This window comes from Drosophila eugracilis, unplaced genomic scaffold (genome assembly GCF_018153835.1).
Source record: "Drosophila eugracilis isolate 14026-0451.02 unplaced genomic scaffold, ASM1815383v1 contig_415, whole genome shotgun sequence".
In the NCBI taxonomy this organism is placed as follows: domain Eukaryota; kingdom Metazoa; phylum Arthropoda; class Insecta; order Diptera; family Drosophilidae; genus Drosophila; species Drosophila eugracilis.
In genome coordinates, this window is record NW_024573278.1 from 504133 (window position 1) to 520285 (window position 16153).

The following is a 16153-nucleotide window of genomic DNA, read 5'->3' on the forward strand; positions in this document are numbered from 1 at the left end:
AAACTTGGGTCTTTCAGGCACTAAGCCGCAGGGAAATCTGAATTTAATTCTTTAATTTGGTATGGCTTCTCCTAGGAAATGCTACCAAAAATCAGAGAAACGTTAATTTTTGAAACCGAAAGAGTTGAAAATCTGAGCAACTCACATGGCTGGCAGTAAACCGCAGCTTGCCGAACTACGTGCACGTTGCATATTAATCAAATCCGCTCTGCAGCAGCGAGTTGTTGCAATTTAGCTGGATTCAGAACGCCATAAAATATGCCAGGAGAAACCAAAGAGTGCCCGCATCCACATCCACATCCGCATCCGCATCCCACGTCCCCACGTTGGCATCCGCAGGGGATCACACTTGTCTATGCGCGTTTAGCACGATGGCTGCCACAAGGCTTTATGGTTGCCTTCCCCACCCATCTCGTGGCACCCAATTTCCGGTGCTTGCGTAAATACATTATGCAGCTTACAACTACTTAACTGGCGGCAAAGTGCGGGGAACTCGCGGCATAAAGTGGCAAATTCAAGGTGCAACTTTTGTCGATACAAGCTTCTGCTCCTGGTGCTGCTCGTCCTCCTAGTCCTCCTAGGAGACGCCCTGAAAGGATGCAATAAAAGTGCACGGAAAAACTGTGAAAAAGGCGAAGATTACGCACTGAATAAGAATACGAGGCTTTCCGGTAAGGTGTGAGTGCACTGAGAAATATTGGGAACAATAAAAGTTCAAAAATTTAAAATATTTGAAAAATAAAAATTAGTTTACCATGTTAGCTTGTCATTAGTATCATGGATAACATATGAATATTTTGACTGGGCAAAAGGTAAGTAAAAACGAAACTTTTATTTTTAACAGTGTTTGACTGTAAGTATGAGTGCGGTGTAAAGTTCTGTGAGAGAACTCGCACTCAACCTGAATCCAGACAGACACTTTGAGGCAGCGCCATTCACATGACAAACATGTGTGATACGCCACTTGCACCCAGCCAGCAGCCAGTGCTATCTGCATTTGCAACAACAGTTTTTCTTTAGCGGCACCTTTCCCGCCCTTTTTCAACCCCCTTTATCAACACCCCGAACCACCCCCTTACCAAATAGCTCGTCTGTCAGCGTGGCATACTCATGAAAGTTAAGGACTTGCATAACTTCTGGCATTTATGTGCGCTTTTCACCTGCTTGCCAACAGCTTCACCTACTTTTCCCAACCGCCCCCTCTGGCGACCGCCCACTTTTGCATGCTTCATTACGCTAATGCCGTGTTTTCAAATTATTTTACAAGCCCCCATCCCCTCGCCGGAGAGTGGAACTCTTTCCGCTATTTGTTGCATTCTAAATGGAGGAGCGGTCTGATTAGCATGTGATAAACTAGTTTAGGTGCTCTGACATAGTTGCCGTCCTAGGCATTATTTCGAATGAATGGTAATCCATTCGGGGATCAATCTAGATAGTAATGGAAAAGAACTTGCATGGTAGTCTTGCCTTTACAGATTGTAGTTGGAAAATACAAAAATACTTTAAAAAGGTAACTTCTTGCTGAGCACATAAAAGTCATCTAATTAAATGTATAATAATTAAGATTGGATATCATCAAATTAATGAAAGTCAAAAGCAAGTCTCTGCGGCAAAGGTGATGGCCAAGGTGCGCATATAACGACAGGTTGTTTGCTTTACATAATTATTTCATTAAGTGTTTTGTGTGCGGCTTTGAGACCATGGCTGTCATGGGCTAGCTGCCATTTGGAAGCCCTGAGGAGAGTTCCTGCTTATTGAGGGACCTTTTCACTTTTCCACTTTGGTAATTCCAGCATTTAACAAGTCGGAAAGCGGCAAAAGCAGCAGTAGCACCAACAGTACCAGCAGCAGACATCCCGCAGCACTTGCCTTGACCTCAGGCAGTGCCAAAACCAAAGGCGAAACACCACGATGCCATGATGCGGGGAGATGTGGCACAGCTCATTAACAAACATTAGTTGCAAATGTTGTGAATTACTTAAGGAATTAATATTCCATGCTTCACACACACACACACATATACACCGGCACAACGAGAGTCTCTCGGGAGAAACGGAGGCTAGGAGATGGAACTTAATCTCCCCGAGGGCTTCTGGCACTCTACGACGGCAGCCAAATGAGCGAGAGTCATAAGTCCTGCCTCACAAGCACAAGCACAAGCTTCTAGCATCCCGCACACTCACATCTACACTTCTTAAATCCTGCTCAGCTTCTACTGTGTACACTGCGGCGTATACTTAATGCAAACTAATTCATTCCCACATACAAACATACACACATCCACTCCCAATCGGTTATCATCGTCTTCATCATTAGAACGATGCTTGTCTGCTGCTCTAGTTAATGATAGTTGACCTCCCCCGTAAGCATATTGAATTAATGAAAGCTTTTTGTCTCTTGACCAAGATATATTCACCGGCTTGCCCCAGGCGCCCCTCCTAAGTCCCCCTGTTTTCCTCTCGTCAAGGGTTCCCTGCTTTAGTCTGTCCTTATAAATTGACTTGAAGCCGTCTAATCATCAACCGCATTGTTGTCCTTTGGAGATAAAGAGTGTTAGGTGATTAATAATTTAGTGCTATCTTGGGTTTGGTATCCATGGCTTCGATTGGTTGACTTGCTCTTGAAATGCTTTGGATATTATATGCTAAAGGGAGTAGTTATTCACTTGGTTTTCTGCATTTTTTTATATTTTTAACAATTTTTTTTTTTTTATGACAAAAACTTGTCTTTAAATAATAATAATTTTTAATTATAGTTTTTACGAATTCTAATGACAACGAAATGTAACGCCAACGCCTGATCATGTTGCATGACTCTTCTTTTTGACAATTTTTTTGACATAAAATTCATTTTTTTTTTGTAAGTAAATTACATTTAAGGTAATTTTTATTTCAGTACGCACTTTCTGCAATTTATATTAAAACACAAATTGGCTTAATTGCATTGAGCTTCACGTTTTATGAAATAAATTTGGTTTTGATAACCAGCAAGTTTAAATAGAAACGTGATTAAAGAACAAATTTAAAAGCTTTAAAAATCAATTTCAGGTTTTTGGTTCTAAAATGAAAAGTTGAAAAAATATTATTCCGAAAAGGTAACATTTTTCCTACATTTTTGGTAGTCACTTCTTAACGTAAATCTCCATACCGGTTGAAGTTTTTCCGTTTTTCACCTTTGACTCTTTTTAGTTTCCTCTTCCTTATCGCTTGACTTACCGAAAAAAGCGATGCTTCAGTCCGAAACCTTTCAATTTTCCTTCACGCATGGCATTTGATTTAAGCAGCTTTTGGGCCACTTTCCTACTGGCTTTTCCACTTCTATTCCCGTTGCCATTTCGCATGCAAGGATTTCTGTAGCTCCCCAATTTTTCAAAACGAAATGGCCGGAAATGCAGATTTCCCATAAACAAAGCACGCACAACAAATTAAAACAAGTCATAAATGTGTGTGTGTGTGTGTGTGTTTTTCCAACAAAAGGAGAAGAATTTTTGGCCAAACAGAAGAGGCAAACTCTTTCCCAACGGCACGGCAAGAGACTGCAAGGACGGTGGAAAAATAGGAAACTGGAATATTCGGGGCGTGTCTTGAATATTCTATGGCTGTTAATTATATTGTTGTTGTCCCGAACTCCGGCGATATCTATGTCTGTGGGGCAAACATTTGGAAATTTCTACGATTTATTTGGTTTTCGAGGCAGGAAAATTAGCAGAAAAAAGGCAAGGAAATGATAAGAGGTGTGGCAGAATATGAAAAATAACTTGCGCCTTTTTATGCGCAAAATATTGAAATATTAGAGGGAAGGGGCAAGGGCTGGCGGCACACTGGCACCGCCGCCGGAGGAAAAGGCAAAGGATACCCTTGGCTTGCCGGACCCAAATGGATTCATCAGCGGCAACAGCTGTTGACTGCCGGAGCTGCCGAAAATGTTAGCATTTTGCGATGATGTATCGTTGGCATCATTATAACAGCTGCCAAAAAGTGCACAGAGAGAAATCGTTTGACAATTTAAATGAGGTAAAAATTGGGAATGGTTTTGCTTCCCTTCCATAGTCAACTTTGTGTTAAGGGCTAATATTATTATTTTTAAGCTAAACCTAATACTTTCTAAGTTTTAGTTACAATAATTTTAAAGTTTTCTATTGCCTTATTGCAATTTCAGAATAATCTTTATGTAATTTTATTAGGATTAGGATTCACCTCGAATGAAAGAATTCGATCTTCCCCTTTAACTTTAATTATTTTATAATTTGAATTACATTTTCTCCTTGTGCATCACCCCCTGGCTGCCTCCGCCCCTGAAACCAAGATTGGGCATGAAATTTCGGATGCGTTTTCACCCGGACCCTGATGGGCCCTTGTGCGTGCCTTGGGTACTTGTTGTTATATTTATCACAGAAATGTACTTTATCTTTGCCGGTGCCCAATGCGCGAAATGTTTAACCGGAGAGAGAGAGTGTTGGAGATTTTCCGGCAGGATCGGGAGCGGCAGACCCGTAACCCTATACCCTTGGGCCAGGGCATCCGTCAACAGCTGCCCCCGGAGTAGAGCTGCCCCGGATCCGCCGGTAATTTTGCCTTGGCCCATCTGTCTACCAGCGGATGTTGCGCAGATTTCCATGCAAACTAAATTATATAAAAATATCGCCACACACATTGCTTTATGATTAAACTTGCATTATAAACCCGCAACGGGTGAAAGTTGTGTCGTTAAAAAAGAAACACGCCAAACATATGTTTGATTTTCACTTTTAAAGGCCGAAAGAATGTTGCCATCGTGCACTTTTTATGTTTAAATACTTTTTTGATGGATGGCAATAAAAAATGTTGTTTTATGTTGAACGCTAAAGGTTAAATAAAGCAGATTTAGTATTTAATATTGCAAATGTATCGTGATACGGTTTCAACCTAGTTCAGTTGGCCATAGGACACCTCCTCTGCGACTTTTCAAATGCCCCTAGCCTTCAAGTCGCACACGCTCGTATGCAAATGCCATTCAGACTCGAGGATATTGATTGAAATGCAATATTCTGTGCGCGGTATAACTCACTCATTTGCATAAGTTCATTACTGGCCGAAACTGACCTGGCCTGGCCTGTACGTATTTGACCGGCTGTTGATAGGTGGGCGGGACTTATTTCGTGACACTGATGGTGCCGTGAAATATGCGAAGAGGGCGGCACATTTAGGCTATCATTATGAAAGCTTTAAATGAGGCAGGAGAGACCGAAATAAAGTAACTTTAAAGTTAAAAGGAAATACCATCTTCTAAATCAAATATTTAATAAAGTTATTAAAACTCTACCAGAGATTTACCTTATCTGATTTATTGATGAACAAACTACATCTCTTCCATTGAAAATTGTGAAATATTTTCACGCTTAATGCCATTGCCATTAGACCTTGTACGAGTTCAAAAGTTATACCTTAACAAAACTAAACTATTTTTCTCGAACTACTCCACGTTTTAGTTCGTTGCTTCTCTCAATCAAGTTTATTTATAAGCTGGACTGACTGGCAAATTCGAAGCAAAAGTCAGTTTGAAAAGCTGATTACTATAGAGAATCCGGAAAATAATGTATATATGCAGGAAAGTCCTTTAGTCCTATCCTAAATCTCATATAATCGCTGCACTATTTTATAAACTTATTTTCTCCCTTTCAATTTTCGTTGCCATGACAGAGAGCATTTGCCGGCAACTAGCTGGCTCTTTATTGTTTAAGAAACACAACTGCAGCTATATAGAAAATATATATATATGTTTGCAGGATTGAAAGGCATATTTAATATGAGACATGACAATATTGTCTTGGCCTTTGCCCACAGAGTGACTGTTCTGTTCAGTTCTGTTTCGGTTCTATTTCATTCTATTCAGTGCAGTGTTCTGTTGCCATTTCCATTGGCATTGCGTTGTTGTTACCCGACTCCTCAGCCGGCAGACATCATTATTTCTCGAGTGGTTGTTGCGCTGATAAACTCGCAGAGCGTGGCAGTTTCGCTCTCCTTATTTCGCAATCCCAGTCCAGAGACCCAGTTAAGATAGCAGCATCATCGTCTTTTGGCGTCTTTATCCTTTATGCAAAAAAAAAGAACACAGAGCGCAGGAAAAAGAACCCAAATCGAGTAAATAAAAACACACAAGGCTGCTTCCCGGGTCCGGATGGCAATAAAAAAAAAACAACAAAAAATGCTTACAATTTATTGATTTCATATTAGTAGACTAGCAGCGGCAGCAGCACACATCATGATCAGGGAAAGTCCCACGAAGGTCTGTGCATAAATTTCCATCAGCCTGAAAGCATGCAACAAAGTCTTTCGCCCTCTTTCCCACGCAATTTGGCTGTTGACGCACCACTTTTATTTTTTTTTTTCTTGCTGTTGCCGCCGCATACTCTTGTATTTTTTGTTAATGCCTTGATTTCGATTTGTCTGCACCACAACACACCACCACCGCGCGAATGTGGGTCAGGTTTTTTCTTCTTTCTTCAGTTCACTTTGGGTTGGCTTGCTAATTTGGACCCAGAATTTTGGGGCCAAGAACTTGCTAATTGAATTAAATTGTTTCCTAATTGTTGTCGAGTTTCGATTTCTTTAAGCAGACTTTTTTATGATGTTATGCTAAATATGGAGGTGGAAAAGTTTACACTTCCTTGCATTTAAAACTCTGTAATACCTTGAGGGAAAATAAAAGCGAGTTAAATTAAATGCAGGGATGAAGTCAAAATGCAGAAAACATGAGTATGGCAGGCCTTAAATTTCCTTCTCAGAATTTGCTTGACTATTGTTAATTTGGAATTTACTGCCAAAAGGCAAAATGTTGGTAGAAAAATATAATTGTACATCTCTGTTAGTATTTTGTTAGTGAAACCATTGTTCTCGCCTCTCAGTACACAAAATTAAAATTTTATATCAAACAAAATTTGTGTCGTTCCCGGATGCTGCTCTATTGGGAATTATCAGATAATACCACATCACGAACACACACAAACAATGGCATAGGCACTCCGGTTAGCGCAATATTCCGCAAACAATTCATCATTTATGCCAAATATTGTGTTGCCTGTACAAATTATAAACCGAACTACTGAATGCCGATTTGATAAGCTGATTTATGCTCCATGTTTAGTCTGCGGCCGCACCCACACCTCCCATCGATTTCCACTCTTGGTTGACAGGGAAATCATTAGGCTAATGTGATTGAAAGGGTGGAGTGGTATCAAGTGGGGGAAGTGAAGTGTATGGGAATGCCAAATGTAAACACAAATATTGGAATTGGCAAACAAAAACGAGCTGTGCACATAAATTAAACGGGAAATCGGTAATCGGTAATCCCACCGAATCCCGGCTATAGCTGAAATTGCCCGATATGCAAAGTCAGTCCGCTCGGCGATAACAAATGCGGAGCAATTATGGCCGCATTAAGCATATGCCCAAGTGGTCATCCACTCTCTCTCCCCTCTTAACCTTTGAATGGATGTGTGTGTGTGTGGGGGTGTGTGGCTGTGTGGGTTTTTGGAGTGCATCGTAAGGATTTGCATAAATCCCACCACATTTATTCAATAAGCACACACCAACACACACACACTCCCGGGCCAGAACAGAACGGAAGAGACCAGAACAGAAGCACTTGACTCGGCTCTAAGACCACTTAATAATCCACTTGGACGGGTTAAAAGAGTCTCTCCCCAAATGCTGATTGCCCGCACAGTTGGCATTGATTTACGGGTGGACTAACCCGGGGAACTCAGCTCCCATTCCTTAACTTTCCATTTGCTATCCCAATCCTAGTCCCAATACCAATCGGGTATGCAAATCGAATACAACTAAATGTAAACACATACAACTGCAGTTCAAGATGGCAACCTTCGTTGCTTGTTCCATTTCTATTTTCCGATTTGATTTCGCAAGGGTTCTAATGCCTTAGTGTTCAGGGGTGGAGCGAAATGGGGGGGATGTTCTTGGCCGACTGGATGTCTGGCAGACATCCTTGGCAAACTTTTGCCTCAACGGCTTAACTTTTTTGCACGTGTAGTTGGCCAGCAGGAGCCGTTAGAGGTGGGATAAGAGCATTGGGCAAGGGGTATGGGTACGGGGACCGACTTTTAGTTAAATTCGCAAGCAGAAAAAAACCTCTTTTGTTCGTTGGCAATCCCTGAAATGTTTTCTTTGCCCAGAAGTTTCCTAATTTACCACTGACTTGAGATTGAACCAAGCAATCGGCTTAAGCCTAATGAATCACGCTGTGGTTCGAAAGATTCAGAAAACACTTCCAAGATGAGCTGTCCTAGTCAAGGTCCCAGAATAACAATGCCACTGCACCCACAACAGGGACGATGATCGACTGTCCAGCGACATGGTAATGAGATGGAAAACCTTGGCGACAGATCAACCAGGTAGATCATCACCAACCGTTTACACCCTAACCCGAGGCAGGCGACAGACAACAATGGGCCGTAAACGCATTAAGGTAATGACAAACAAAACGGCGGTAACATATCAGGCAGAAGATGTATCGCGTTCACGATACGGCGATACGCAACATGTTCGAGGTCGAAAGGCGGTTCGAACCTCGTTTGTCAGCCAACTGAGCATGCGCAACAGTAAACCTGCGATCAGTGATGTCAGTTTGGCCTTTTTCTCGGCAAATCTTGAAGTATCTTAAGAGCCGAGAGTTAATAGAATTTATTAAAATGTTTTTCAGTATATGGGTACGTATTTTGTAATACTTTTCACAATTCAGATATTCCAGTTGAAGATTATACGAACTCTTAAGTCTATACCCTTAATGTTAAACCACAAACCCCTAATATTCATGCTAACAAAATAAAGTAAAGCTTTGGTGAATAAAGATAAATGTATCTTTCTATTAGAATATCTTTATTACTTTATTTACTTAAATAATAAATCGTTATATCTGAGAAACTATCACCGCCTGCCAACATGTTCGTCTGCCAACATCTGCGGCTGCATTGCTTCGACTGGCTTCCAGGCCCATCGCGAATGCAAGAAATGGGTCAGGCTATAAAAGCACAAGTTCAAGGCGATCGCCGTTTCAGACAACTTCAGCAGCAGTCGCAGCAACACCTCAGTTTCCAGCCAAGAAACCAGCTAAAGTGCCAAGTAAATTCCGTCAGTAAACGAAAGAAAGTTACCATCGATCTCGACTGTCTCGAAAGCAAAGAAAAGAGAGAGCAATTTTCCTGTGCAAAATTTTTGGGTGAATTTTAAAGTGAATTGTGTGCTTGACAATCGCGTGCTGAAATTTGCAATTTTTCTAGTGCGACCAGCCAAACCAACTCAACTGGAGCTGTAATTAAGTTTTAATTGCTTCGAACTCGACAAACTAAAAGTCTGCAGATAAAAAGACAGGTAAGTGGAGAAATGGTTTTAAATCTATAAAAAAAAAAGTAAAGCCATTCAAATGGGTTCATTCACTGACACTAAAATAAGCCCAAATGATTGGGATAAATTTATAGATTATCAAATAAATTTAGTATTAGAAAATGAAAGATTGATTACACTCCCAAAAAACACTCAAAAACATATCCACACCTTCAGACATAATTTAGTCTTTTGTTAGAAGTCTTCTTCACTTTAAAATGTCAACATCTCTTCCCATTAGTCTTAAACAAAATAACAATCAGGTGCGAAACCTGATGAAAGTTATTAAAAGCAGCACATATCTATAAAAAAAGAACTAAAAATCAACTAAGACTAATCCGGAGCGCAAATATTGCAGTGCGCTTAGCAAGAATCTGGCAATAGAAAGTTATTGACAATTGATCGACTGCCACTATTTGGCCTCGAGTCGTGTCGTGCGTTTATTTGTCCAACAAATTGGGGCTATATGGCCAGAGCCAAATATTTGGGTCAGGCCAAAAGAAATAACAGAACTCGGGGCATAAATCCAGCAATAAAAACAACAGCAACAGCCAAACGGTTGGACGAGAACAGCGGAAAGAAGAGGGGAATTTTTCTGTTAAACGAGTTAACAACTTTGCATGAAAAAGCAAACAGAAAACCCATCGACTGGACGGAGAAGCATGAACATGTCAAAGCGTTCGAAAAGGGGAGAACGGGGGAGGGGCTTTCCAGGGGCTTTATTTCGTGCGACGAGGTGCGATGAGGTGTGGCGGGCACGGAGACACACGCAGACGCACAAACACACACATGTGGAGATGTGCATTCAGCCAAGTTCTTTTCAAGCCAAACAACCAACATCGTGCACCGATGATGGCCGCCCACTGACCCAAATGGGCGCCTGTTGACTGCCGCTCCAAAGAATTTCGTTTTCGAGAGTCCGGAGTGGCCTCCATCCCCGTCCTCCTCCCCATCCGCCCAACCACTTTCAGGTGGAAAGGCCTTGCGGCCGTTTTGTCTGTGGCCTTGATTCGATGTGGGTCTCCGCCTTCGCCTTCGTCTCTGTCTCGGTCTCAGTCTCGGAGTTGGAATCGGCCAATTAACGCCAGCCTTTTTGGCCAAGTCTTTGGCCAATTCCCATACAGAATTTATTTATTTAATTGCCTGGCAAAAGGTCACGATTGTCTGCTATTTGTTTACCCATTTCTGCCTCTGTGCATTCCTTGGCTCTCTGCTGTGAGCCAAGTATTTATTTTTGTTTTTATTTTGTATTTTTGTAACTTTCATTCATTGGCCGTTTGTTGCTTTTGGCATTTTGCGGTTGTCGTTGTCAAGCTGAGTGAGGTGAAAGTTTTTTCTTTGAAGCTGTTAAGTCGTGTTTAATACAGTTTATGTTTGGTCCGAACCGATTCGAGCTAAACTGAATTGGTTTTTCATCATCTCAACTGCAGGCCAGAGAATGTGATTTGCTTAGCCAAACCGGTGGTACTTGTGGCTTAAACAAAGCGAATCTTGACAATGGCAGCCTGCAATTTGTCCATCAAATGCAGCTGACTAATAAATATAATGGTTGTGGAAATTGCAAGTGCAATTTGTTCTGCTTTCTTGCGGCCTCAAGCTGTTTGTCATTTTGTCTACTGGCGACTGATTTTCGGGGTCAGTAAAAGTTTCCCAACGAGAAGTTTTCTCTGTAGAAAAGTGGATCGCTGACTTGTCCTGCCCTGGAATTGCATCATAGACCTTAGGTCTTATTCAATAATCAATAAACCTGGCTCATCATTAAAATGCAGCACAGTTAGTGCTCGTTTTGGCCAATTAACAGTTAGTTTTCATTCAGAGGTTGCTGACCATCCAAGCAAACGAAAGACTTAAGGCACATACGCGCTAGAAAGCCGCTGGGCATTCCAATTAAGGTTAAGCACTCGACAGCCAGCAATTGCCGTGGTTAAGCACTTAATTAAAATTTTATTATTATTATTATTTTTCTTGGTCAACAAACCTTGGCTTGATTCTTGCCGAAAAGAAAGTGAAATGTGAATATTTGAGGCTGCTGATGGAGTTTCTCTCAGCCGGAAACCTGTCCGTGACTGTCCAGAAACCCGGCTATGCCCCGCAGAATGACTCAGGGCCCTCGAATCCAATCCAATCCAATCCCAGGCAAGTCGAGACGATCCGCTCCCAGAAACCGAAAGACGACAGCGACGTAGAGCTTGCTCACTTACCGCAAATCACGAACGTTTTACCGCTTTCTCATCTTTGACTTTGACCAGGGAGCCCAGTGGAGCGTGCTTTGGCACGAGACCGCAAACGAAAATGAAAATAAATATCTGGGAGACCAGCACATAAATTACAATGATATTTCTCTCCCACTGGCAAAGGCTGGCAAAGAACTTGGTTATTGTTACACCCCCGCCCACTTTCGACTTGAAAATGGTATCTCGTCTCTTTGCGGCCGTTTTGCGGTTTCCACACTTTCTAATTTGCGACTTTTGACCAACGGCAAGTGTAATTGCCGCTGCTCTCTTTATTTTGTTATTGAAATTGTTATATTGCCCGTTGTTTGTGAAGACGATGTTTTAATTGCCGTTTTAAGCCGGGCCATGAAAGTAAGAGTTGCGTGCTAGGTTTCCAATTAGAGTTGCGTGTTTTCCTTTAAACAACTCGAGATAGTATCTGTTCGATGGAGCAAAAGCGGTCGAAGATAACGAGAGGGAATCAGCCGGCATGCTATGAGAATTATGTCATACTGAGATGTGACTAATTTCTTCATCACAATTTCCATGGCTAATTTCCCACTTGACTGGAGTGCAATCAATAAAAATTTCTCTGCCACACATCTGAGCTATTAATTACCATTATCTTAACCACTAATCGCTGAATCACGCTCTAACAGCTTTCTAAATTTACATGGCCACCATAATTTCCACCGAACTGGGTCAAGTTGTGTCACAAACAATCAAAAGTCCACCGTGAGATGGAGTTCCTTGGTTATTAAGCTACGACAATTTACATTTCCACGGTGACCCATTCTGAGGAGCCTGTTCTCCGGCCGGCAATTAAATGGAAATCAATGCAATCTCTCAGCCATTGGCATTCCTCAGCCTCGTTGGCTTTATTAATTGTAACGGGAACCTGTTGCATGACATCTGAGCGTAAAGAACCGCTAGATGGAACTGGTTATTAGCCACCATGGTCTTCTATAAAGAAGAAAGAAAAGAAGAGAACCCAACCATTCGACGATCCCATTCTAATTCGCAACGATGAACTGGCCAATTGTGAATGGTTCTCGATGCTAATATCGCTAATCCAGCTAACCGATCGCCGTGAGGAAGTCACCGCTAATTGCCGGTACTTGCCACCTTACCTGTGGCGGCGGCTTTCTATGTTGCCCAACCTGCCCCACTCGGTTAATTTCCCTGCCGCAAATGCTAGCAAAGATTCCACCAACTTCACTGGGGCGAACAGGTTCGGTTTGACCGACACCTTAATTGGGAGCAGTTAGACTCGTTTCTGGATGTTTCGGAAGCGAATGAAGAGGCTTCGCCTTTAATTACGTGCCGCTACAACTTTCTTATCTGGTTTCCATGGAAATTGTAACATATTTCCAGTCTTAGCAATGGGAAACTTTTGGACAATGATTTGGGAAACTCTCTGTTGGGTGTAAAGCCATTGAGATTTCATTACATGGGAAAAATATTAATTTAAATATTTTTACAATCTTCAAGTTCTAGGAGAAATTATTATGCCAGAGCTAGGAAGATAGCAAAGTTTGAATCTTATTAACCTTTTACTCGGAAACCTTAAGAATACGAAGAGAATAAATATTTGTTCTTCAATCTATTCAATCTATTTCAATCTTCAATCTGTTAGGTTTTTAACATTTCAATGGCTTTATTTAGATGGATAAACCTTTTATCTATATGAATAAAGTTCATCATCTTGATTTAAAGCTAAAATATGTAATAGCAAACTCAATTTAGGGCAAGCATGTGCCATCCGAATGGGCCACCGCTGATTCCTATGCCCAACCCGTGCCTGAGTTCAGGAAACTCCATCACAACGAATTGGGCAATGTGAAAGTGTTGTTATGCGGATGGCTTGGGGTCCGTCCCTCGATGAATTTCAAATAGTTTTAACCGACTGTCGGCTTGGTCTTTTTCAGTAGTCATGTGGAATCAACGGAAAGTGCACGCCTACCTGCTGCTCTCCATAGTGGCCAGCAATTGTCTGCTGATGACCTATGCCTTCCCACAGCAGGAGGTCTACCAGAGGCAGCACCAGGTGACCCAGTCTCCGGTCTACCGGGATGAGAGTGTGGCCAGGAAGTTCGCGGTGAAGCCAAATGCCTCCAAGAAGGTGGCTTTGGATGACATCGAGGATGATCTGGAGACCAATCAGATTCAGGAGAGCGTCGGAGGACCTGGGGGATTCACCTGGTCCAACATGCTGTCCACCGTGATGACCATGTTCTTCAATGGAGCCGTCAACGCACCCACCAAGTCCGATGATGTGGATACCTCTATTGGATTGGGAGGCAGTCCCTGGGCCAATGTCATCTCCATGGGTAAGAATCTTTGGGGTTTTATTGGAAAGATTCCCATAACTGATCTTGATCTCAATCTTTGCAGGCCTTCGCATCATCAACACCTTGCTGGGCGGTGGAGCCCCCAGTGATGGCATCGATAAGGTCGACAACGGCGGATCTCCCATGCAGGTAATCTATCGATCCATTAGCCCATAACATGGTATACACTCACTGATTGCTTTTGTGCCACTTTTGTTTTGCTTTATCGTAATTTTGCTGTTCGATTGTTACCGTTTCGTTTTGTTTTTTGTTTTTATGTATATCTTTTATCTTACATCTTATATCTTATATCTTATACTGATACTGATACTGATTCTGGGTGCCTGGCTCTTCTTATTCTCTTGATTATGTTTGCTTCCCGCCTACCTCCTCTACCTCTACCTCGCTAATAATCGCACAGGGCATATTGGTGGCTGTGATGTCTGCCGTTTTAGGCTCCAGAGACCCCGACCAAGTCAACTCGATGGCCAAGCAAGCTGGCGAGGTAAAACATCTTTTATGCTTTCATAACACAAAGAACCACACCAGGCAACAAGATTTGGGAACTAGTTAGGGGTTTAGTTCGGTTAGTTAGTTAGCTTTGAGGAAAGTGACAGGCTTAGTTTGGAATATAATATATTAATTATCAAATTAAAATCAATTTTCCCATAAGATCATCATCCTTAGTTTGCGCCAAGGACAAAGTTTAATATTTTTGGTGACTTCTATAAAAGTTTTATTAATTATTATAATAATAATAATATTAACAATTGTTCCGTTTAAGTATAGTTCTTTCCTATTATCTAAGGTTTTGGACTTACACTCATCATACCTAATTTAAGTTTAAATTTTATAAAATCAATAACAATGCTTTTGGTTAGAGTTTTGCGTAAGTTTCTAAACTGTTTCGACCTTTGTCATGATTGACAATGAAAATCATTAAGGAAAACCAAATATTAGCTAACAAACCCGAATCTTGTTGCCCAGTGCTGAGAATGTAAATTGTTCCCGTGCACACCGACACACTCACACACTCTGAAAAACACTCTCAGACACACACTTACACACACCACTGACATCACTTTAGTATTGGCACAGCAAATGCAAAACTAATTGACTAATGCTTCCCCTACCCCACCTCTGCCCTCTCTTTCCTGTTCCCCCAAACCAACACTCTCTCACACACACACACACACCACACTCCACTCCACTGAACAAAACGCTCCCCCTTCCGCATCCACAGTTCATTCAGATCGTGATGAACCTGCTGGACGCCCTGAAGACCTCCTTCTCGCACCGCTCTCTGGCCGCCCGTTCCCTGGGAAAGCGGGACTCGGTTAGCGACGCCGTCGTCGCTGGCATCTCCCTGATGAAGGGCTACGTCCGCACATACCGCAGCTCGGAGGACAAGTGCACGCAGCGGTATATGTGTGATGCCAACACGGAGTGCGTCCGCGAGATCGGCGGCAGCAGCATCTTCTGTCAGCTGGGATCGTAAGTATACACCAGTATTGAGTCTATTTTTCGATTAATATTCATACATATACCATCACCTTTATATTAATAATACAACTTTCCCTTATCCCCTTCCAGATATGCCACCAGCTATGTCCTAGGCCGCAGCAGTGGCAGCAACTTCGAGGAGCTGTACGACGCCGGGCGCAGAGGTCGTTCCGGATTCGACTGTCGCCAGATCTATCTGGAGTGCAACGAGGTCTAGACTTCCCAGTGTTCGCCAACTGGGCTCTCTTTAAACTAATTTAAATTAATTTATGACTTCCACCTAGATGTTAGCTATTTATTTTATTTATTAAAAAAAAAAACTCTGTACTTATGGTCGCCGGCAGACGCGACTGGCTTTTAAGTTGAAAAAGAAAACCTTTAAAAATAAATGCATTAAATGATAAAAAAAACTTTATTTATTTTATTTTATTTTTTTTAATGATAAATGATTTATTAGATTAGTTTGGTTGTTATTTTTAACTATTTATTTTCATAATTTTTAAAGAGCTTTAAAGGAAAGCTTTTTTATATTTCAAAAACGTATCTGATTCGCCAAGCCGACATAAGCTGACTGATCTGAAACTTGCACTGCTTTACATGTAACTTCGCAAGCAGTAGCTCTGCTAATAAAGAAAGATGTGCCAGCAGTTTACAGTGCACTGCTTGTAGACAGACATATTTAGTATACTGCTTGCTAACAGCAAAAACATTTTAATAAAAGGATTTTTAC

The 16153-nt window shown here is 41.7% G+C and overlaps 1 protein-coding gene across 4 annotated transcripts; it reads left to right on the forward strand.

Moving 5' to 3' along the window:
- Positions 1 to 9056: 9056 nt before the first annotated feature.
- Positions 9057 to 15833, forward strand: LOC108111819. 4 transcript variants are annotated; one of them, XM_017221424.2, is made up of 7 exons: positions 9057 to 9213; positions 9275 to 9365; positions 13519 to 13920; positions 13985 to 14070; positions 14342 to 14425; positions 15164 to 15414; positions 15514 to 15833. In XM_017221424.2, the coding sequence occupies exons 3-7, from the start codon at positions 13524 to 13526 to the stop codon at positions 15638 to 15640; spliced, it is 945 nt and encodes a 314-aa protein (XP_017076913.1). In that variant the 5' UTR covers positions 9057 to 9213; positions 9275 to 9365; positions 13519 to 13523; the 3' UTR covers positions 15641 to 15833. The 4 variants fall into 4 exon arrangements, with proteins under 4 accessions (XP_017076913.1, XP_017076912.1, XP_017076915.1 ...); XM_017221423.2 differs by lacking the exon at positions 9057 to 9213 and having other exon boundaries at positions 9220 to 9365; XM_017221426.2 differs by lacking the exon at positions 9057 to 9213 and having other exon boundaries at positions 9220 to 9365; positions 13522 to 13920.
- Positions 15834 to 16153: the final 320 nt, after the last annotated feature.